This window comes from Oryctolagus cuniculus, chromosome 15 (assembly GCF_051225735.1).
Source record: "Oryctolagus cuniculus isolate XC-2025 breed Fujian yellow rabbit chromosome 15, ASM5122573v1, whole genome shotgun sequence".
Taxonomy (NCBI): Eukaryota; Metazoa; Chordata; class Mammalia; order Lagomorpha; family Leporidae; genus Oryctolagus; species Oryctolagus cuniculus.
In genome coordinates this window covers 36,070,960-36,095,574 of record NC_142881.1, presented here as the reverse complement: position 1 = coordinate 36,095,574, position 24,615 = coordinate 36,070,960, and the positions used below count along the sequence as shown (strand labels likewise).

Below are 24,615 nucleotides of genomic sequence, written 5' to 3'. Positions count from 1 at the left end.
GACATGATAGGGAGAGATAGAGAAGGGTCTTCTGTCCATTGGTTCACTTCCCAAATGGCTGCAACGGCCGGAGGTGTGCTGATCTGAAGCCAGGAGCCAGGAGCTTCTTCCAGTCTCCTACAAGGACTTGAGCCATCCTCTGCTGCTTTCCAGGCCATAGCAGAGAGCTGGATGGGAAGAGGAGCAGCCGGGACTAGAACCAGTGCCCATATGGGATGCTGGCGCAGCAGGTGGAAGATTAACTTAAGTGCCACTGCACTGGCCCCTACAATTAATTTAACTGTGCTTTCATATAATACTCCAGCCCTTATTTCATAGGTAATGGAAGTACTTTATAATTACAACATATTCGGGGGCTTGCACTGTGGCGTAGTTGCTTAAAACCATGGCTTGCTCTCTGCTGTGGCCCGGGAGTGCAGTGGAGGATGGCCCAAGTGCTTGGGCCCTGCACCTGCATGGGAGACCAGGAGAAGCACCTTTCTCCTGGCTTTGGATCAGTGCGGTGCGCCGGCCGCAATGGCCATTGGGGGGTGAACCAATGGAAAAGGAAGACCTTTTTCTCTGTCTCTCTCACTGTCCACTCTGCCTGTCATTAAAAAAAAAAAAAAACAATGGCTTGCATTGCCAGCATCCCATATGGGCACCAGTTCACATCCTGGCTGCTCCGCTTCTGATCCAGCTCTCCCTGCTAATGTGCCTGAGAAAGCAGTGGAGGATGGCCCAAGTCCTTGGGCTCCTGTACCCACATGGGAGACCTGGAAGAAGCTCTGTGTTCATGGCTTTGGCTTGGCCCAGTCCCTGGTCATTGCAGCGATTTGGGAATTGAACCAGTGTATGGAAGATTTCTCTCTGTCCCTTTCCCTCTCTAGAATGCTGACTTTCAGATAAATAAATAAATCTTTAAAAAATTCCACCATATTCGTAATTCCTCCTTCTCATCCCTTATATTGCTGATTCAGTTATGCATAAGCACATATGTGGATGTGTACATATGTATTGAGGAACATTGTTGCTTTTTTTTTTAAGGTTTATTTATTTATTTGAAATACTTAGAGAGGGAGAGACAGAGACAGAGAGAGAGAGGGGGGAGTCTTCTATCTGCTGATTCGCTTTCCAGATGGCTGCAATGGCCAGGGCTGGGCCAGGCCAAAGCCAGGAGCCAAGAGCTTCAACTGGGTCATTTCCCACATGGGTGGCAGGGGCCTAAGCACTTGGGCCATATTCTGGTGCTTTTCCCAGGCCATTAGCAAGGAGCTGGATGGGAAGTGGGAACATCCAGGACATGAACCGGCACCCATATTGGGTGCCAGCATTGCAGGCAACAGCTTAACATAGTATGCCACAGCCCCAACCCTATCACCTTTGCTTTTCAACTTTTAAGGTTCAAGTGTTGGAGCTGGAGTTGTGGTGCAGTGGGTTAAGCTGCTGCCTGAGACACTGGCATCTCATATTCTGCTTCACTTCTGCTTCACTTCTGATCCAACTCTCTGCTAATGTGCCTGGGAAAGTAGAAGATAACCCAGGTACTTGGGTCCCTGTGTCCCACATAGGAAACCCAGCTGGAGTTTGAGGCTCCTGGTTTCAGCCTGGTGCAGTCCTGCTTGTGGCTATTTTTTTTTTTTTCTAGTACGGTTTTTCTTTAATTATATTTTTTAGTTTCCATTCACTGATTCACTCTTGCTTTTTTTTTTAAGATTTATTTTATTTATTTGAAATAATTACAGAGAGAGAGAGATCTTCCATCTGTTGTTCACTCCCTAAATGGCTGCAACAGCTGGAGCCGAGCCGATCCAAAGCCAGAAGCCAGGTGTTTCTTTGAGGTCTCCCAGATGGGTACAGGAATCCAAGGACTTGTGTCATCCTCTGCTGCTTTCCTAGGTGCTTTAGCAGGGTCATTCCCCCAAATTCTTACAATAGCAGGGACTGGGCTGGAACTGAAACTGTGGGCTGGGAACCAAGACCAGGACATGTGGTAGACCCAATTTTTTGAATCACACTATTGCTTCCCACAATCTACATCAGTAGGAAGCTGGAGTCAAGAGCCAGAGAAAAGAATTGAACCTAGGTGCTGTGATATGGGATGCAGGCATCTTAATTGCTACACTAATTGTCTGCTCCCTTCTGTTAGTGTTTTTGAGAGTTTTTGATAATTAATATTTTAAAAATTCTTATTTAAACTTTACATCTCTTGTTAGGTTATCCACCTGTTCTTGCATGTTTTCTACTTTTTCCATTAAACTCTTTAATGTATTAATCATAAGTGAATTTTTTTTATTGATCTGATAATTCCTACATTTCTGTCATGGCTCTTTGGTTCTGATGCTTATTAAGTCTCTATTTTTTTTTTTTTTGTTTTGACAGGCAGAGTAGACAGTGAGAGAGAGACAGAGAGAAAGGTCTTCCTTTGCCATTGGTTCACCCTCCAATGGCTGCCGCGGCCAGCGCGATGCAGCCGGCGCACCGCGCTGATCCTATGGCAGGAGCCAGGTACTTATCCTGGTCTCCCATGGGGTGTAGGGCCCAAGCACTTGGGCCATCCTCCACTGCACTCCCTGGCCACAGCAGAGAGCTAGCCTTGAAGAAGGGCAACCAGGAAGAATCCGGCGCCCCGACTGGGACTAGAACCCGGTATGTCGGCGCCGCTAGGCGAAGGATTAGCCTATTGAGGATATTTTAGTTTTCTCTACTTTAAAAAAAAGTTTTGTTTATTTGAAAGGTAGAGTGACAGAGGAAGTGATAGAGAAACACTGCATCTGCTGGTTCATTCTCCAGATGCTACAACTGCTGAGGCTGGGCCAGACTAAATCCTGGAGTCAGGAAACCCATCTGGATCTTGTACATGGGTGATAGGAACCCAAGTACTTGGGCTGTCATCTGCTGCCTCTTAGGAACATTAGCAGAAAGCAGGTTGGCAAGTGGGGTCAGGACTGGATCGAAGGCGCTCTGATATGGTTAGGAGATGTCCTAAGCATTGACCTTATCTGCTGTATCCTGATACCTATCTTGCCCAAAGTTTTCTTTTCTTGAGTCGGTATTGATAACATATTCTTTGTTCATGTTGTTGGGTTTATTTGATAAAATTGATCATAATTTTTATCATCCTTTTATCTGCTGGATATGTGATATGGATATGGATAGTGATCTCTTTTATGTTCCTGATTTGGGTAATTTGTTTCATTACTTTTTTCTAGATTAATTTTAGTATAAATTTATCATTTTTTCAACTTTTGAAAGAGATCTCTTGTTTACCTCTTTTTTTCTGTTTTCTATTTCATTGTTTTCTGTCCTTTATTATTTCTTTCCATTTGCTTTGGATTTATTTTGCTCTTTTGTCTAGTGATTTTTTAAAAAGAGATTTATTAACTTGAAAGGCAGAAATTCAGAGATAGGGAGAGAGAGATCCTGCATCCACTGATTCACTTCTGTAATGTCTGGGGCTCGGCCAGGCTGAAGTCAGGAGCTAGGAACTTCTCCAGATTTCCCATGTGGGTGCAGGGGCCTGAGTACATGGGCCATCTTCCTCTGCTTTTCCCTGGTGTGTTAACAGGGAACTGGATTGGAAGTGGAGCAGTCGGGATGCAAACTGGTATCCATGTGAGATGCCAGGACTGCAGGTGGAAGCTTAACCTTCTATGCCATAGTGCCAGCCCCTTTTCTAGTATTTTAAAGGTAAATTACTGATTTTGGACCTTTGTTTTTTATAAATTTACTTGAGAGACAGACAGAAAGAAAAACAGAGAAAGTGCCCATTGACTGGTTCATTCTACAAATGCCTGTGGCTGCCAGGGCTGGGTTGAAGCTAGGAGCCAGTAACTCATTCCACATCTCCCATGTGGGTGGTAGGAACTCAATTACTTGAGCCATCACCAGGATCTGCGTTAGCAGGAAGTTGGAGTCAAAAGTCAGAGAGAGGTATTGAACCTCTCATTCATATGGGATGTAGGTATCTTAATCACTAGGCCAAAAGCCCACCCCACCTTTCATATTTTTAACTTAAGCATTTTCAACTATTATTTTCCCTCCAACCATCCTTTAGATGCTTTCCACAAATTTTGATGTTTTCATTTTTACCTAGTTCAAAGTATTTTCCTTTTTCTTTGTTATGTGTTTTAGTCTTGATTCTTTAGAAGTATGTTATTTCAATTTTCAGATATTTCAGAATTTTCTAGATATGTTTCTTGCAACTGACTTTCGTGTAATTGCTTTGAGGTCAGGCAGCAGAAGTGACACAATTTTCAGTCTTTTTCAATTTTTAGATATTTGTTTTATTCCTACAAGATAGCTTATATTAATAAATAGTCTTTGTGTTCTTGAAAAGAATGAGTATTTTGAAGATTTTGGGTGAAGTTTTCTATAAATGCCAGGTAACAGTAGATGATAATGTTCAAATTTTAGATATTTTTGCTTATTTCTGTGTTTTATCAATTAGAGAGAAGTAGTAAAATCACCATAATTTACTTGGTTATTTCTCCTCTAATTTCTGTCAATTTTTGTTTCATGTGCTTTGAAGCTTTGTCTTTTTGGTGAATTGACCCTAAGGTAATTTTTTCCCCTGGTAATATTTCTTTTCCTAAATTTTTTTCTAATTTTCATTTAACCACTGTAGGTTCCTTTCAGTTAGTGTTTGCTTGGCATTTCTTTCTCTTTTTTTTAAATGTATTTATATTTAAAGTAGATTTCTTATTGACAGAATATAAGTCCTTGCTTTTATAGACAGTCTGATGCCTCCTATTTTTTAAAAGGAGTGTCATTTAATATCATCAGTATGATTAGGTTTGAATTTACCTCCTTGCTATTTCTTTTCAAATTATTCCATATTGATGAATTGGATCCAAGATGGCAGAATAGGGAGGGAGCTTACCACTCTATTCTAGGAGAAGATAATTTAAAAAAAAAAAAATGGAGAGAGTGCAGTCTCAGGGAAGAGGGAGAAAATAGCAGAGGAAACTCCATGCAAATTAGAGGGACACTGTGGACCTACTTAGAGGGTGTGGACAGGCACAACTCAAGACCTCAGCAGCCAAGAACCTCAGCACCAGTTTTGGAGTGAGGTAAGACCAGTCTGCAGCAGCGTAAGCCACTGGCAATAAAGCTGTGGGAAGAGCCTGGCAGGAATCAAGCTTGGAGCCCTGTGGGGGACAGTATACCTGCCAAACTAGAGGAGAAAAAAAAGGGGGCACGTTTCTCTTTCCCTGACCACCCTGCACCAGTGTCCTGTAACAAGCCGAGAAAAGACAGGCACCATTTTAGACAAAAGTAACAGCTGTGCCAGCTTATGTCTACCTGCCCAGCCACTAGCTGAGGGGAGAAACCTGAATCTGGCTGGGAGAACTGACAGGGGTTTGGGTGCTCGTGACTGTGGAGGTTTGTGTTCCAGGACTGTGGAAACAGTGTGGCTGCATGGGAGGGCTCAGAGTGTGGCTGGGACTTTGGGTAGTCACTGTGGGAGGCTAGTTATACTCGGGGCTCTCTGATTCCTTGGTGATGCTCATTGCTGTGGAATCTGTGCTTACACAGAGGACTGCACAGATCCTTTGAGTGGTTCTTGTGGCTGTGTGGATGAATATTATACTGACTGGAACTAGCACCCAGGCACTCATTTCCTTTGAGGGGAGGATATGAGTGTGAGACTATGCCAACAGAGCAGAACAAACCTCCCCTCTGATTTAAAAGAAAAAAAAAAAAGGATATTTACCATACCCAACCTGGATGCCACCTTCGATACTCCCTTTACCCTGGAGCACTGGAGAGAGCTCCCTGGCCACACAAACCACATGGCTTTAGGTATTCACTGAAAAAGCAAACACTCCACTAATACACAGAGGCATAGTACAAAGATAAAAGCCATCACAGAGAAAAACAAACAAACAAACAAAAAAGAAACCAATGAGTAATAAATGCAGCAATTCAAGAAACAACAATAAGGAAGACAACATGATGCCCCCAAAAGAACACAACACTTCAATACTACAATGTGAAGATAATAAGATTGAAGAAATGCCAGAAATGGAATTAAAAAAAATTGATCATAGGATTACTTATAAGTAATCAGAAGCAAATCTACAAACTAATGAAATCCGAACATGACATGAAAGAAAATTTCTTCATGAAATTGAGATGTTAAATCAAAATGAAAACTTGGAAATGAAGAATTCAATAGAACAAATATAGAATGCAGTGGAAAGCCTTAACAACAGACTCAGTGAAGTAGAATAAAGAATATCCAAGTTAGAAAACAAAGCACAGGAAATTTTTATACAGTCAGACCAAATACAAAAAGAAATTAGAAAACTAAAAAACGCTGTTGGAGATCTATAGGATACTATCAGATGACCCAACATACGGGTCTTAGGAGTTCTTGAAGGCATGGAAAGAGAATGGATTAGAAAGTCTTTTTAATGAAATAATTACAGAAAACTTCCCTAAGTTGGAAAAAAAAGAGTCATCCAAGTACACGAAGCACATAGAACTCCTAATAGGCAAGACCAGAGAAGGTCTTCACCATGACACATTGTAGTCAAACTCTAAACTGTCGCTCCCCCTCTTCGTGGAGGAACGACACAGGACCCTGCGCTGTTCTTTCGTCTGCTCGGCCCTCCCCGGGTTTGCTGCTGGTTCTTCCCGGGTTGGCTACTGTCCCTTCCACCTCCGTGGAAGGGCAGTTCCCCCTGGCCACATTCCCCACTTCCGCAGGGGAGCGGCACACCGCCGGCCGGCTCTCTCGGGGGCTGCACAGGTGTTCCCCTTAGATGTTCCCCTTAGATGTTCCTGGTGCATGCCGTCTCTCTCCTCCTTTATAGTCCTCCTCCGCCAATCCTAACTCGGCTGCCCACACGCCGAGTACGCTGCTCTCCAATCAGGAGCAAGTCCTACAGTTTATTGGTTGAACTGGAGGCAGCTGTGTAAAAGCTGTTTTCTTCTCTCCCAGCCCCATATTGTGGGAGAGCAGATGCATAGAATAAGTCTTAATTCCAGTAACTTAGTCTAGTCCGAATTGCTCCCCACACTAAACAGTAACATATACATAAAATATTCTAAAATGTACAGAAGAGAAACTCCAGATTACTTTCAGAGGATCTCCGTTAGACTCACAGCTGAATTCTCATCAGAAACCCTACAGGCTAGGAGAGAATGGCAAGATATATTCCAAGTCTTAAGAGAAAAAAAAATTTCAACCAGAATACTGTAGATGCAAAACTCTCATTTTTGAAAGAAGATGAAATAAAGCCCTTCCATAACAGAAATTGAAAGAATTTGTCATCACCCATCGTGCCTTACAAAAATGCTTAAGGATGTGCTGCACAGAGAAACACAGAAACATTGTCATTACTATGAAAGGAAGTAAAGGAAGAAAATCTCTAGTAAAAGTACAAAGGAAATACAAAATAAAAATTAGGAATATTTATGGAAAAACAGCAGGGCAAAGTTGTTGCTTAACAATAGTCACCTTGAATGCTCAAGCTGACTTGCCCCAAGTGGTAGAGTTAGAAACATACCAGGGGATTCCAATTCAATCCCATCAAGGTGGCATGTACCAATGCTATCTCACTAGTCCAAGTGATCAATTTCTGTTCACAGTTGATCATAATGATAGGACTAAGAGTCAAAGGGATCACATAAACAAGACTAGTGTCTAAAAATACTAACCGATAGAATAAAAAAGGGAGAGAACCATCCAACATGGGAAGCGGGATACACAGCAGACTCATAGAATGGCGGATGTCCTAAACAGCACTCTGGCCTCAGAATCAGCCCTTAAGGCATGCAGATCCAGCTGAAAAGCCCATGAGAGTATTTCTGGCATGGGAAGCCAAGACACTCTGGCAAAACAAACAAACAAACAAACAAACAAAAACAAACCTAAGTGAAAGATCTCTGCGAGTGAGATCCCAGTGGAAAGAACAGTTCATCAAAGAAGGAGATACCTTTCTCTTTCTCATCAAAATTTATGGGATACCGCCAAAAACAGTGTTAAGAGGAAAGTTTATAGCAATTTGTGCCTACATCAAGAAATTGGAAAGGCACCAAATAAAGGAGCTTCCAGTGCATCTCAAGGACCTAGAAAAACAACAGCAAACCAAACCTAAAACTAGTAGGAGAAAAGAAATAATTAAAATTAGAAATCAACAAAATTGAAACCAAAAAACAATACAAAATATCAGCAAAATGAAGAGCTGGTTTTGCAAACAAAATTGACACACCATTGGCCCAACTAACCAAAAAAGAGGGAGAAGACCCAGATCAATAAAATTAGAGATGAAAAAGGAAACATAACAACAGACACCACAGAAACACAAAGAATCATCAGAAATTACTATAAAGATGTATATGCCAACAAACCTAAAAGAAACCTAAAAGAAATGGATAATTCCTGGTCACATAGAACCTACCTAAATTGAGCCAAGAAGACATAGAAAACCTAAACAGACCATAACCAAAATGGAAATTGAACCAGTAATAAAGATCCTCCCAACAAAGAAAAGCCCAGGACCAAATGGCTTGACATTTACCAGACATTTAAAGAACTAACTCCAATTCTTCTCAAGCTATTTAAAACAATTGAAAGGGAGGAATCTTCCCAAATTCTTCCCATGAAGCCAGCATCACTATAATTCCTAAATCTTAAAAGGATACAACAGAGAAAGAAAACTATAAATCAGTTTCCCTAATGAGCATAGACACAAACATCCTCAACAAAATACTAGCCAATCAAATTCAACAGAATTTCAATCAGAAAGATCATTCACCTGGACCAAATGGGATTTATCTCTGGTATGCAGGGATGGTTCAACATTTGCAAATCAATCAATGTGATACATCACATTAACAAATTGAAGAACAAAAACCATGATTATCTGAATAGATTTAGAGAAAGCATTTGATAAAATACAACACCTTTTCATGATGTAAACTCCAAGCAAATTGGGCATAGAAGGGCCATTCCTCAACACAGTCAAGGCAATTTATGACAAACCCATGGCCAGCATCCTATTGAATGGGGGAAAAGTTGGAAGCATTCCCACTGACATCTGGTACCAGACAGGGATGCCCACTCTCACCATTGCTATTCAATATAGTACTGAAGATTTAGCCAGAACCATTAGGGATACAAACCAAAGGGATACAAATTGGGAAGGAAGAAGTCCAACTATCTCTATTTGCAGATGGCATGATTATATATATAGCAGATCTAAAAGACTTCACTAAGAGACTATTGGAACTCATAGAAGAGTTTGATAAAGTGACAGGATATAACAGAAACACACAAAAATCAGCAGCCTTTGTATACACAGACATTATCTCAGCTGAGAAAGAACTTCTAAGATCAATCCCATTCACAGTAGCTACAAAACTATTAAAATACCTTGCAATAAATTTAACCAAGGATGTCAAAGATCTCTACAATAAGAATTACAAAACACTAAAGAATTAGAAGAAGATACGAAATAAAGGAAAAATTTTCCATGTCCATTTATTGGAAGAATAAAAATCATCAAAATATCCATAGTACCAAAAGCAATTTACAGATTCAATGTGATACTAATCAGAATACTTAAGGTCATTATTCTCAGATACAGAAAAAATGATGCAGAACATCATATACAAACACAGGAGACCCCAAATAGTTAAAGTAATCTTATACAACAAAAACAAAGCTAGCGGCATCACAATACTAGATTTCAAGACACACTACAGGGCAGTTATTATCAAAACAGCCTGGTACTGGCACAAAAGCAGATGGATAGACCAATGGAACAGAATAGAACATAAATAATATATGAAACATAATGATTATAAAATAATTAATGGGGAAGTTGGCATTGTTTTACACTTTTTTACATCCATTCAGTGTCTGGCTTAATAAAAGAAGGCTCAGTTCTCATAATTACTCTTGCATTCAATCTGCTATATCATATTTTAGTTTAAGTACATAAAGAAAATCTTGCCTCACAGTTATGTGCATAGTAAGGTAAGAGCATATAATAGCTTTTTCAGATCATTATAAATATTTTTTAAACTGTTCCAAAATTCATCAGGTGGTAGTTTCTTAAAAGTAAGTAGTATCATCCAATCAGAAACTGTGTACCTCTATTATATTGAAATCTGTTTGTCTGTCTTGCATTTTGCAAGGATATTTTTACCCATGCATGGTTTTGTAACATCATGCATTGGTTATTGGAAAATGTTGATTCGTCAATATGCAGATCTCTGAAATGTTGCACATTTCATTATACAGTATCCAAGAATTATAGATCTCATTAGTAAGTTTATGGGAAGTTGTCGAATATGTGGTGATATTTACAAGCTTTGTAGGATTTTAATTCTTAACTTGAAATTCTGAATTTTATTATTGACAACAGTTATGTTTAGTTGCTATCCTTGAAATCCCTGGCTCACTTGATCTTTTTGTTTGCTTTAATAATTTTTTAAAAGATTTATTTATTTATTTGAAAGGCAGAGTACAGAGTGGTAAAGGCAGAGAGAGAGGTCTTCCATTGGTTGATTCACTTCCCAAATGGCCGCCATGGCTGGAGCTGAGCCAATCCAAAGCCAGGAGCCAGGAGCTCCTTCTGGTTCCCCAGCATGGGTGTAGGGGCTGAAGGACTTGGGCCATCCTCTGCTGCTTTCCCAGGCCATAGCAGAGAGCTGGACCAGAAGTGGAGCAGCCAGGACTCAAACAGACACCCGTTTGGGATGCCAGCACTGCAGGCGATGACTTTACCATTATGTCACAGCGCCGGCACCCAATTTTTAAAAAATTTTAGAGTGATTTAGATTTACAGAACGGTTCCAAAGATAATTTATAGAATCGTTCAATACTTCTCAGCCATTTTGTCCTAATGTTAACGTTTTATATTACCTTGGATATTTCCGAAACTAAATTCCAAAAGTAAATTTACTTAACTTTCACCCAGTTTCTCTATTAGTGTTCTATTTCTTTTTCAGGACTCAATCCAGGATATCATTGTATTTCCTTATCATGATTTCTTAGTCTCCCTAACCTTTAATAGATTCTCATTCTTTCCTTATTTTTTTTTTAAAGATTTATTTTATTTGAAAGGCAGAGCTACACAAAGGTAGAGACAGAGAGAGGTCTTCCACCTGCTGGATCACTCCCCAAATGGCTGCAACAACTGAGGCTGGGCCATGCCAAAGTCAGGAGCCAGGAGCTTCTTTTGGGTCTTCCACATGGGTACAGGGGCCCAAGCACTTGGGACATCCTTCGCTGCTCTCCCATGCACGTTAGCAGAGAGCAGGATCAGAAGTGGAGCAGCCAGGACTTGAACCTACACCCATAAGAGATTTTGGCACTGCAGGACAGGGCTTTAACCTACTGTGCCACAGTGCTCGCCCGCAATCTTTCCTTATGTAAAGAGCTTGGCAGTTTTAAAGAGTACTAGTCAGGTGTTTTCCAGAATGCCCCTTCATTTGTGTTTGTCTCATGATTTAACTAGATTTATAATTTTGGGTGAGAAGTACCATAAAGACAAAAGGACTATTGTCTGACTTTTGAGAAGATTCTTGTAACTATAGTTGTAATCATTTTCCTTTTAGTAAAAATAATATTCATGAAAAATGTCTAGTTTACAGCTCAAATAATTGCACAGATGCTTGTCTTTGGGCAACCATGGTGCTGCAGAAGTTCATTATGTATACTTTTTTATCATGCAGAATAGTTAAAAGTTGCTTAATCATATGACAAAATTTAATACAATTAGTGGTGTTTGTGGCTTCATCATGGATGTTAAGTGAACCTGGCCATTTCTGTCACCTCTGTTACTTAAACTTCAAATGTATGGTATGAAGAGTACAGTGATTGCTGCTACAATTGGTGCCATTCTTTTGATTTGGCCTAGAGTACCAGCAGTTTTAGTTAACATTGCTTTATCACCATTAGTGCAAATGTCAACACAGTGACAAAGGTGAACTATTGCACTATTATGAATATAATTCTGACTTTGCAGACCCCATGAAAGCATCTCCCAGATACATGGATCCTGTAGTTACAGATGAAGAGTGGTTACACTAGGGCTTATGCTGTTATAGCACTTCGAGTATAATGTAAGAACTTTACAACAGAATACTGCCATTCTCTGCTTTCTGACTTTTTTTGTTGCCAAAAATTCCTGTAATACATTTACTAATGTATTTTTATTTTACTAAAACATCCTTTAAAAATTTAAAAATGAGAAAAAATATCTTCTGTTTATCTATATTTCTTAATTTTGATGCTTTTTATTTCTTTGTATAAATTCATGTGTTCATTTAATATATCCTGTCTGAAAAATTAGCTTTAAGTACCTTGCAGGTCTACTAACAATATGTTCTAGTTTTGCTTGTCTGAAAGTATTTTCATTTTGCTTTTACTTTTAACAAATATTTACTGTTGGTATATGAGTCTAAGTCAGCATGTTTTTTCCCTCTGTTTTTTTCTTAATCCTTTTCTTTTTATGTTATTTTATTTTATTTTTTTAAAGATTTTATTTATTTGAGAGATAGAGTTACAGACAGTGAGAGGCAGAGACAGAGAGAGAGGTCTTCCGTCCGCTAGTTCACTCTCCAAATGGCTGCAATGGCTGGAGCTGCGCTGATCTGAAGCCAGGAGCCAGGAGCTTCCTCAGGTCTCCCACGTGGGTGCAGAGGCCCAAGGACTTGAGCCATCTTTTATTGCTTTCCCAGGCCACAGCAGAGAGCTGGATCAGAAGAGGAGCAGCTGGGACTAGAACCGGTGCCCATATGGGATGCCGACGCAGCAGGTGGAGGATTAGCCTACTGTGCCACAACGCCGGCCCCCTCCCCTTTCACCAATTTAAAGATTCTTCTGTTTTTCTGTTATATTTGACTTATATAATTTCAGAGATGAAATCTCTAGTCATTTTTCACATTCAGTCCTTTTTGCATGATTGTTCCTCTGGCTGCTTTAAAAAAATTTTTTTTAAGAGGTAGGTATTTGGCACAACGATTAAGATGCTGCTTGGAATACCCTTATTCCATACTGGGGTGCCTGAGTTAGAGACCTGATTCTGTGCCCAGTTCTCAGCTTCCTGCTAGTGTGCACCCTGGGAGGCAGCAGGTAATGGCTAAATACTTGGGTCTGTGCCACACACATTAGAAACCTGGATTGAGTTCCAGGCTCTTGGCTTCGGCCTGACCTTGCCCTGGCTGTTGCAGGTATCTGGGGAGCGAACCAGCAGTTTGAAGGATTCTGTCTGTGTCTTCCTCCCTCCCTGGCTCTTTCTGTCTCTGTATTTCTCTCTCTCTCTGACTCTTTGCCTTTCAAATAAATAAATAAATACTTTTAAAATTTATTAAAAATATTTTTAGCATTAGTTTTCACTAGTTTGATTATAGTATCCTTTGATGTGATTTTATTTGTATTCTGCTTAGCATTTGTTGAATTTCTTTTATCTGTGGGTATAGTTTTTATGAAATTTGAAAAAATTTCAGCATTAGTTCCTCAAATATTTTTCTCCTTTATACCGCAGATTCCATTTCACATACTTTGGGCTGCTTGATATTGTTCCATAAAGCTCTGCTTATGGTTTTTCATTTTTTTCTCCTCTGTGCTTAATTTTGCATAGTTTCTGCTGCTCTTTTCTCAAATTATAAATTCTTCTACAGTTTCTAATATGCAAAGTCTGAAATGGAAATTTTATTGGATGTTACTAATGATACATTAAATACTGCAGAAGAAAGAAATTTCATTGGTAACTAGCACTAAAGAGACAGTTACTCTGGTAACTATCACTAAAGAGACAGTTACTCTAGACAAAATAGTTTATAAATAAACCATAAAAGTTCTGAACTTATGGACAAGAAACTTAACTGCTAAACAAAACAAAATAAATTTGATTTAGTACTCAGCAAACTAGAATTCATAATGTGTGTCACACAATATTATTATAGTGATGACTTTCCATTCTGGTTTTGGTGTGAATGTAAATAATTCCTAGCCCTGAGTAAGCTCTGGGAACTGTTGTGCTTACAGCTCCCCAGTAATTGTTCTAGGAGGCAAAGGCAGAGAGAGAGAGAGAGAGAGAGAGAGAGGTCTTCCATCCTGTGGTTCATTCCCCAAATGTCTGCAGTGGCCAGAGCTGGTCTGATCTGAAGCGAGGAGCCTGGGGCTTCTTCCAGATCTTCCACACAGGTGCAGGAGCCCAAAGACTTGGGCCAGGACTTGGTACTGATGCTCATATGGGATGCCAGCACTGCAGGCTGTGCCACAGCGCTGGCCCTGTTATATATATTTTACATTTGTGTAGATTGATATTCAATGAAAGACTCAAGGACTACTGTGTCAGTTTCTGGAGTTCTTTTTTTGTTTTGTTTTGTTTTAAATTATTTATTTGAATTACAGGGAGAAGGAGAGACAGGCCGCAGGGGTGTATATGAGATAGTTATCTACCATCTGCTGATTCGTTCCTCAAGCACTAAAAATGGCTGGGCTAGGCCAGGCCAGAGCCAGGAGCCAGGAGCCAGGAACTCTATCTGGCTCTCCCATGTGGGTTCAGGTGCCCAAGGATTTGAGCCGTCTTCTACTGCTTTCCCAGACATGTTAGCAGGGAACTGGGTCAGAAGTGGAGCATCTGGGTTGGTGGCATTGCAGGCCTTAGCTTAATCTATGTGTCACAGTGCTTGCCTTGAATCTTTTCTGCTATGCTGTCCCCCAAATTTTAACCCCCTTTTGTCTTTCCAAACTAGCAGCCAGACTTGCCTTGTGTTCCCACTTTCTGCATTAATGTTCAGAAGTGCCTCCGGGCATAACAGTGGTGTGATTGTTAGGCTCACTTTGTTTACCCTTTGTCAAGGATTATAGAGATTGTTTTCAGCCAGAAAGTTGGAATGTATTACGCAGTACACCCAGGCAGCAGTCTACCCTTTTGTTTCTTTTTCTTTTTTTCTTTTTTTAAGATTTATTTATTTTATTTGAAAGTCAGAGTTACACAGAAAGAGGAGAGGCAGAGAGAGTGGTCTTCCATCCATTGGTTCACTCTCCAATTGGCCGCAATGGCCTGAGCTGCGCCGATCTGAAGCCAGGAGCCCACCCACGTGGGTACAGGAGCCCAAGGACTTGGGCCATCTTCTACTGCTTTCCCAGGCCACAGCAGAGGGCTGGATTGGAAGTGGAGCAGCCGGGTCTTGAACCGGCGCCCATGTGGAATGCCGGTGCTTCAGGCCAGGGCGTTAACCTGCTGCGCCCCACTTTTTCTTTTAAACCAATTCATATATATAACTTTTAGGAATGTGGATGAAAAACAAATAGTTATCTGAATTTCTGATTACATATTCAAGTCATATGGAGGAGAACAGAGCAGTAGAGAAGTGGAATCGCTGATGCTGTGAACATCTTAGACTCCAAAGGTAGTTTTATGGAATGTTCAGTCCTAAGATCTGATAAATTTGCCTAAATTCATTTGAATTGGGTTTTCTGTTATAGATAATAAAAAATGACCTTGCTAAAATTATTAGGTATCACCTTATAAGCAATTTTTAAGGACTAGTACTTATTATTTTACTATTTGTATTGTAGCTTATAATTATAGACATACAGAGTTATTTTTAATTTGTTTGGCAAATATTTGAGTCATTCAGTGTTACGCTGTCACAAAACACACCAAACAGCAGAGTAAGGGAAAGAGTTTATTGGGGAAAACGCAGCAGACTGGAGGGAAGGGGCAAAGAAGGAAAAGGAGAGTAAGAGAGAAAGAGAAGAGAGGAGAGAGGTGTGTGAGAGAAGAGGAGGCTAGAGAGAGCCCAGATCAGGAGCAGATCCTTTTAAAACTTTGCCGGAAGGTGGGCAGGGAAGCAGGAGCAGCGAATCCCATTAGGATGAGGGTGGAGCTTGACAACGGTGGTTGGGCCATGTGGTCACCTGGCTTTCAGCAATGGCGGCGGGAACCAGGGCATAGGATGTAAATCAGGTATAGATCGCGCCACAGATTAGACTGCGTCATTTTCCTAACATTCAGGGTATGAGAATCTTTTCAGAAAAGTATAGATTTATACTAAGTTTTTTTTTTTTTTTTTAAATAATAAGGATCTGTATTGGGAAGTAGTGGAATACAGCTTATTTCACGTGAAAAATATTTGAGTGGGGGCCAATGTTGTGACTTAGCAGCTCTGTGGTTGTGGCTTGGCTGCCTGTGGTGCCAGCATCTCATATGGGCACTGGTTCGAGTACTCCACTTCCCATTCAGCTCCCTGCTAATGTGCCTGGGAAAGCAGCAGAGGATGGCCCAAGTCCTTGGCCCCCTGCACCCACTTGGGAGACTCAGAAAAAGCACCTGACTCCTATCTTCAGATTATCCCAGCTCCAGCTATTTTGGCCATCTGGGGAGTGAACCAGCAGATGGATGATCTCTCTTTCTGTCTCTGCCTCTTTCTCTCTCTCTGCAACTCTGCCTTTCAAATAAAATAGTAAATAAAAATCTTTAAAAAAAAAAAAGTATTTGAGTGATAATGCAACACAAAACTCATTCCCCAGATAGATACATAAATAATATTCTAGCTGCTTCATTTTGAGTTGTAAATGTGTGCTTGGTTAATTTTTTATGAAAGACCATAGTCATCGAAGCCTGACTTTATACAAATTTTCAGTTGTTCTCCATTTTGTTCATGATGAAGCTCAAATATTTTGGCCAATGAAAGGCCTTTTTACCCTTATTTTTTGTAATTTTTCCTGACTGACATCCATGTGTTTCCTTGATCCAGAAATTGATTTCCTTCCCTTTGCTTGCTCTTTTTAATACTTTCTGCCTATTTAAATAATATCCATAATTTTTGTCCCCATTTTGATTCTACCTCTTTAATTTAATAAGATCTTTGTTAATTATCTACCATGACTATAAATAATCGCTCTTAAAGAGTACTTCAGTTTTTGTTGTGAGAAAAGTAAAACAATCTGGAATAAGGTGAAATAAATGTCCCTCTTTTTAGTCCAACCTTCCAGAGGAGGATACAGATTCCTCAGTATTTTCCTGTGCATATTTAAGCATATAGGACTTCTTTGGTTATCATTTCTTTTGAGTACCATGTTTGCATAATTCCACAGCCTTGGGCCAGCATTGTGGTGTATTGAGTTAAACCATAGCTTGCTACACTTGGTTCAAGTTCTGGCTGCTTTACTTCCAATATAGCTGTCTATTAACGCAACTGCGAAAGCAGCAGATGATGGTCCAGATGCTTGGGTTCCTACCCCAATGTGGGAGGCTGGGATGGAATTCCAGAATCCTGGCCTTGGCCTGGCCCAGCCCTGGCTGTTATGGCCATTTGGGGAGTGAGCCAGCGGTTGAAAGGTCTGTCTCTCTTCTCTCTCATCACTCTGCCTTTCATATAAATAAATGAATAAATAAAAGTCTTAAAAATAATACTGTAGGCTTCATAGTTTTATCTTTCTTTTGGCAAAAATTTTTCAAGAATGGTGATATGTACTTCATATTACATCATGCAGGAAATACTCTCTCTGTGATATTTTGATGAATCAGTGATTTAGACATTGTCAACCTGATTTATCCCTATAAGCCTTTTACCAAATGATTCTTACCAATCTCATTCTTTTCAATAGTCATAGAGAGAGCTACTATGCTATCTACTAAGACTAGGTCCTGGAGCCAGACTGCCTGATACTTATGTCCTTTAGTTATGGAATACCCATCTGTGGCATTAATTTCCTCCACTTTTAGGTGCTTTACAAGATTGTTTCAAAGATTTAATGTGTTAAATGTTTAATGTTGTGCATGGTACTTAGTAAGCATGTGCTAGTTACAGTATATAATGATTTAGAAATTTGTTTTTGCTGTCTATGTATTTGATACTTATTTGCATGAAAATTCTTTTTTTTATTTTTAGACACTATTTACCAAAATTTTAAGTCATTTTCCTAAGAGTAAATATATATATTTATATATAAACATTATATAATGTTTATATACATTATAATCCTCTCTCTTTTTAAATTTTATTTATAAACATAATGAAGATCTCTCTCTTTGTCTCTCCCTCTCTCTCTGAGACTTTACCTTTTCAGTTACAAGGGGGTCAAAGGTGTAGGAACGTAGTTCAATCTTCCATCCACCGGTTCACTCCCCAGATGGCCACAATGGCCAGCACTGGGCCAGGCCAAAGCCAGGAGCCAGGAGCCAGGAGCTTCATCTGAGTCTTCTACAAGGGTGTCAGGGTCCCAAACACTTGGACCATCTTTCACTGCTTTTAACAGGCTACTCTCAGGGAGCTAGAGTGGAAATGGAGCAGCTGGGACATGAACCGACTCCCATATGGGTGGCTGGCATCACAGGTGACAGTTTTATCTGCTATACTGCAATACTAGCCCCCATAAATTCTTTTAAAGTAAAAAATTAAGCTTCAAGAAAATCATCACATTTTTAAGAAGAATGGATCTCAGTTTGTATTTCAAAATTGCCTGATTCTGTAGGGAGAAATAGTCTTTGAGTTGGAAAGAAGTAATAATTATTAGTATAAAAGAACTATGGACTGTGGTAGTTAAAGTAGTGAGATGATTCACTTACTAGTACTTAATTTATTTTAATTTTCTTCATATACGTGAGTGTTTATCTAGTTGCCAGTGGATACACATGACTTCATTAAATCATTAAGTGGTCGTTGAGATTTCATGACAGATATAATGGGTACCTATAGATGATCAGATGTGAACTTGATTTTTTAAAAAAATTTATGTGAGAGTGAGAGATCTCCCTTTTGCGATTTACTCTCCAAATCTCTTCAGTGGCTGGAGCTGGGCCAGGCAAAAGCTGGGATCCTGGAATTCAACCCAGGTCTCCCATGTGGGTGGAAGGGACTGAAGAATTTGAACCATCATCAGTGCCTTCCTGGTTCCACATTACCAGGAAGCTGGAGCTGGGCATTTAATCCATGCACTCCAATATATGATATGAGCATCTTAACTGCTTGGCCAAAGGCCCACCCCAGGCTTCAATCTTTCAGAAAGGGAAAGTCTGGGCTCTAGAAATTATAACCCAGTAAACTTTTTATTGATCTTTGACAAGTTTTTAGAAATAAATTTTAGAAGGTTTTAAACATTTATGAAAAAATGTCCGGCAGAGAAAACCAAGTTGCCTACCAAGAACATATTATATTAAATTAATTTCCTTCATTTCTTCTTTTTCTTCTTTTTTCTTTTTTTTAAGTTCTATTTATTTATTTGAAAGGCAGAGTTACAATGGGGGACGGGGAAGGAGAGAGATCTTCCTTCCCCTGATTCACTCCCCAAATAGCCACAATGGCTAGGTCTGAGCCAGGCCAAAGCCATGAGCCTGGAACTCCATCTGGATCTCCCATCTGTGTGCAGGGCCCCAAGGATTTAGGCCATCTTCCACTGCCTTCCCAGTGCATTAGTAGGGAGCTGGATCAGAAGTGGAGCAGCCAGGTCTTGAACTGGTGTGCCTGTATGGACTGCCAGCATTTCAAGTGGTGGTGGCTTAACCCCTTGTGCAACAATGCCAGCCTCATCCTTCATTTCTTAATAGGTTTATCAGAATGGATGAATTAGAGAATTAGAAACAGTTTGTAAATTTTAGTGTTTGACAGAGTCTTTGACCATATCTTTGGTTAAGATGTGTTGGTAAAGTGTTTAAATTTAGAGAGTAAGTTAGATTCACAGTAGTTTAAAATCCATAATTGGTAGTTGACTTGAGAGACAACATCACCCTTGACAGAGGTCTTTAAAGTGTATTCCAGTGGACTTGTCTCTGTCTTGTCTCAACATTTCTGTCATTGATTGACTGAAGGTTTAGAAAGCGGGTATATCTGCTTGTAGATTATTCAAAACTGGACCTGGATAACTGGTACCATGGAAGGTAATCAAGAAGGTCTCACTAAAACCTGATAAATTAGTCTAGTACAATTCTATCTTTCTATCTCCTATTACATTTTTATACTTTGTATGTAATATAAATTCATAATTTAGGTTGCTTCAGGAAAAAATTTTTTTCCTGCCTGACATTTTTACCAAATCAATATATGAATTGTAGGTATTTCTTACTATAGCATAATATCCTTAATAATACAAACTGAAACTTGGAAGAGTATGTATATAAAATAAATTTTTATTTACTCTAGGAATATGAAGCACGGACAGGGAGGACCTGTAAACCACCACCTCCATCTTCAAGACGTAAGAATTTTGAATTTGAACCACTTTCTACCACTGCTCTGATTCTTGAGGATCGACCGTCGTAAGTATTTTGTTGATCAGTGGAATGCTGTTTCTATTTTAAGCTTAAATCAAATTTTGTTCACCATTTCACTTGAAAGATACTGAGAAATTAGATGTGAAAGAGATTTATTAAATTAAAAAAAAATTCCAGACATGTATCCAAAACGAGTAAGGGAGAATATATTGATATCCAAATCTTATGTATTTTTCTAGATATTTCCATAGGTAATACATGAAACATAAGATCTTGACTTTTTTTTTTTTTTAAGATTTGATTTATTTATTTGAGAGGTAGAATTACACAGTGAGAGGCAGACAGAGAGAAAGGTCTTCCTTCTGTTGGTTCACTCCCCAGATGGCCGCAACAGCTGGAGCTGCGCCAATCTGAAGCCAGGAACCAGGAGCTTCTTCCAGGTCTCTCATGTGGGTGCAGGAGCCCAAGGACTTGGGCCATCTTCTGCTGCCTTCCCGGGCCACAGCAGAGAGCTGGATTGGAAGAGGGGCAGCCGGGACTAGAACTGGCGCCCATATGGGATGCTGGTGCAGTGGGAGGAGGATTAATCTACTGCGCCACAGCGCTGGCCCCCAAGATCTTGACTCTTTATGTCTGCTTTTATTTCAAACCCTCTGTTCCTTTTCTTAATATGATTGGGAAATTTTTCCTTTCTTGACATTTAATATGTACTTAAGACTATTTGTTTTTGCCTTTTATACCATGTAACTATTGAGTGTCAACTAGTTGATTGACTATTATTGTTAAGAATCCATTAAACAAATCTATTTACTTGAAAGGCAGAGTGACAGAAAAGTAGGGAGAGACAGATCTTCCATCAGGTGACTTCAACAGCCGGGGATGGGCCAGGCCAAACCCTGGTGCCAGTACCTCCATCCTAGTCTCTCACATGGGTGGAAGGTGCCCATGCACTTGACCTATCTGCTGTTGTCTTTCCACCTGCGTTAGCAGGAAGTCAGTCGTAAGCAGTGTAGTTGGGACTTGAACTGCCACTTCAATATGGAATGGTTGTATCACAAGCAGCAGTCTAACCTGCTGTGCTAAAACATTGACCCCCAAAAAATCTGCTTTTAAATTCTTAGCAAAACATCTTAAATTCTTCTCTTCCTGTCACTGCCCATCTTTATATTCTCCTCATTGCTGTTCTTCAAAATCTTCTCGGATTTATTATCAGAAAAACCACATCTTCCCTAAAGCAATACCCCTTGATTTTTAACTCCTTTTCTTTTCCTTGGTCTCTCTGAATCTATTATTTTTCTTTTACAAAGATTTTCTTTCCTTCCAGTGTAAAACTTCCTAGTTGCCTTTGTCATTTTTCTGCTCTGCACATTTTTCTGCTTATTAGTCTGATGAGCTTGAAAAAAGAATCTTGAGACTAGCAGGCAGAGGTAGAATATGTTTTAGACATTGGAAGAGAAAAAAGACTGGACATATAAGTTATTTTTTATTCTGATCACATTCCTTTATATTAAAGAATTATGGTTCATGGGGCTGGTACTGTGGTGTAGAAAGCTAAGCCTCTGCCTGCAGTGCCGGCATCCCATATGGGTGAAGGTTCAAGTCCCAGATGATCCACTTCTAACCCAGTTCCCTGCTGAGGTATCTGGGTAAGCAGCATAGGATTGCCCAAGTCCTTGGGCCCATGTACCCACTTGAGAGACTCAGAAGAAGCTCCTGGCTCCTGGCTCCTGGCTTCTGCCTGGCCTAACTCCAGCTGTTGTAGCCATTTAGGTAGTAAACCAGTGGATGAAAGATCTCTTTCTCTCTGTTTCTCCTTCTCTCTCTGTATCTCTGCTTTTGAAATAAATAAATAAATGTTAAAAAAAAGAAGACTTGTGGTTGTGATGTACTTCTTTTAGAATTTGATGAAAATGTTCACATTCACTTTTTCATTGTTAAATAAAACTTTCAAAACTTTACTTATGAGAACATTCAAAGTTCTATTTCAAATTTAGCTGCCAGGGAAGAAATACACCAGGGCAATTCAAAGATTTCTTGGTGGAAACACTTATGAGAAAACAAGAATGGTTAGATTAGCAAGAAAAATAAAGAACATCTGGCTGTGTCTCTTTATACTCTTAGCTGTCAGCTGAGTAGGTATATAACTAAGTTCTCAGAAGAGCTTTCTTAATGCTTGGTAAAATTCTTCTAAAATGGGTTATGAGGGCAGGCATTTGGAACAGCAGTTAAGACCCTGCTAGGGATGCCTATATCCCATATCTAGAGTGCCTAGACTCCCATGTTCTGCTTCTGATTCCAGCTTCATGCTAATGTGTACTGTGGGAGGATGGCTCAAGTACTTGGATCCCTGCCACCCACATGGGAATCTCAGCTTGAGTTCCAGACTCCTGTTGTCACCTGGCCCAGCCTCAGTTGTTGTAGGCATGTGAGAAGTGAACCAGAGAGAGTGAACATATGAGAGTTAAACAGAGAGAGGAGAGGCAGAGAAAGATCTTCCATTTGCTGGTTCACTCCCCAAATGGCTGCAATGGCCGGAGCTGGTCCGATCTGATGCCAGGAGCTAGGAGCCTCCTCCAGGTCTTCCCATGCAGGTGCAGGGGCCCAAGGACTTGGGCTATCTTCTACTGCTTTCCCAGGCTATAGTAGAGAGCTGAATTAGAAGTGGAGCAGCCAGGACTTGAACTGGCACCCATATGGGTTGATGGCACTGCAGGTGGTGGCTTTACCTGCTATGCCACAACACTGGCCCCAGAATGCATTTTTTTTAAAAAGATTGATTTATTTGAAAGGTAGGGTTACAGATAGGCATATGCAGAGAGAGAAATCTTCCATCCACTGGTTCATTTCCCAGATGACCGCAATGGCCAGAGTTGGGCCTATCCGAAGCCAGGAACCAGGATCTACTTCTGGGTCTGCCATGTGGGTGCGAGAGCCAAAGTACTTGGGCCATCTTCTACTGCTTTCTAGGCCATAGCAGAGAGCTGGATGGGAAGTAGAGCAGCCAGAACTTGAACCAGTGCCCATATGGGATGCAGCACTGCAGGCAGTGGCTTTACCCGCTACGCCACAGTGCCTGGCCCTGGAATGCAGTTATATTATTTCTGCTTCTCACCTACCTAATCCTTTAAGAATTGATTAGGCTTTATCTTTTCTATCAAGTCTTTGTTGACTTCTTCACGCCTTCAGTGGTACCTGTTTCTTTAAAATTTTATTATAACTTATCATGATAGTTACTTCCAATAATAATATATGAAATTGACTTGAAATAAACTAGACACAATAACTTTATAAGAAAATCCCATTGTACCACAGACATGTTTGAACAGCTAAAAAATTATTCTTTTTCATTCTAGTATTGAACCATCTGAAGTTGGTATGTTAATTGTAATAAATATAATACCTATTATTCTGTTTCTGTTTTTGCTTATCTGTATTATAGAGATTGCATTTGGTCTGAGATACCTAATTAATTAACAACTTTGTTCACCTTTTTAAATTTTAAGAGACTTTTAATTTTATTGAGTGGTAGTGATTTATATGACTTGTATTTATGTAATTAAACCCACAAACTAAGACTTTCAATAGTATTGGAATATGAGCTTCTTAATTACTCACCCCTCCTTCTGCTTAACCAGTGGAAGAACAGATGCAGAAGACAGAGAATGAAGACTTGAGTTTCATTAAGTACAAAATTGAATGGGAATACATGAGCACAGTGTACTTTTAAGTTCTCTCCTAGCAGACATGGGCAGCTAACAGCCATCCAGTCTATAGACTGATAAGCTGGAGCAAGAGACCTGAGTAACATGTAGGTTTCTTCAGTTTTTGGATTCAGGAAGGTTCAAAATGGTTAAAAAATACAATCTCTATAATACAGATAAGCAAAAACAAACAGAATAAAAGGTACTATGTTTATTACCATTAACATATCAAAAAGCAGGTAGCTCTATTCATCGCTGGCTTAAAAACTAGTGCAGTGGACCTGGCGCTGTGGTGCAGCGGTTTAAAGCCCCAGCCTGCAGCACCAGTATCCCATGTGGGCGCCAGTTCGAGTCCCGGCTGCTCCACTTCCAATTCAGCTCTCTGTTATGGTCTGGAAAAGCAGTATGTTACCTACTAGTAATGTTCGAATGTTACCTACTAGTAATGCCACTATTTCTTTGAGATAGTGTATATGAGGGTGGAGAAAAAGGCAGCACTTCTTCCTTAGTATCCAATTGATGTTGAAAGTTTCCACTTCGATAGGTCAAAGTGATAATATGAGAAGAGAGGAGGACTTTGTTCCTTACAAGTGAGTTTATGAATTGGTGCCACTTTCCCCTTTCTTGGACTCTATAATTGTCAGAAACATCTAGAGCCATTGACTTCATATAGACTGTTGTGGATGAAATTTTCCTTTGTAAATGGAGCAAATATATATGTAATCATTTGAAATCCATTTAGAAGA

General features: G+C 39.9%; 1 protein-coding gene across 8 annotated transcripts in view; it reads left to right on the top strand.

The window, feature by feature from the left end:
• TBC1D12 (TBC1 domain family member 12) overlaps window positions 1–24,615 on the top strand; it is a 131,496-nt gene that overhangs the window by 70,105 nt on the left and 36,776 nt on the right. For all 8 annotated transcript variants that reach the window (XR_016222112.1, XR_016222113.1, XR_016222115.1 and 5 more), the window contains one exon: window positions 20,098–20,213. Coding sequence is in view for 2 of the 8 variants with exons in the window: in XM_051823425.3 (XP_051679385.3) it covers window positions 20,098–20,213 (116 nt within the window). In the remaining 6 variants the exon portion in view is untranslated. The remainder of the gene's footprint in view (window positions 1–20,097; window positions 20,214–24,615) is intronic.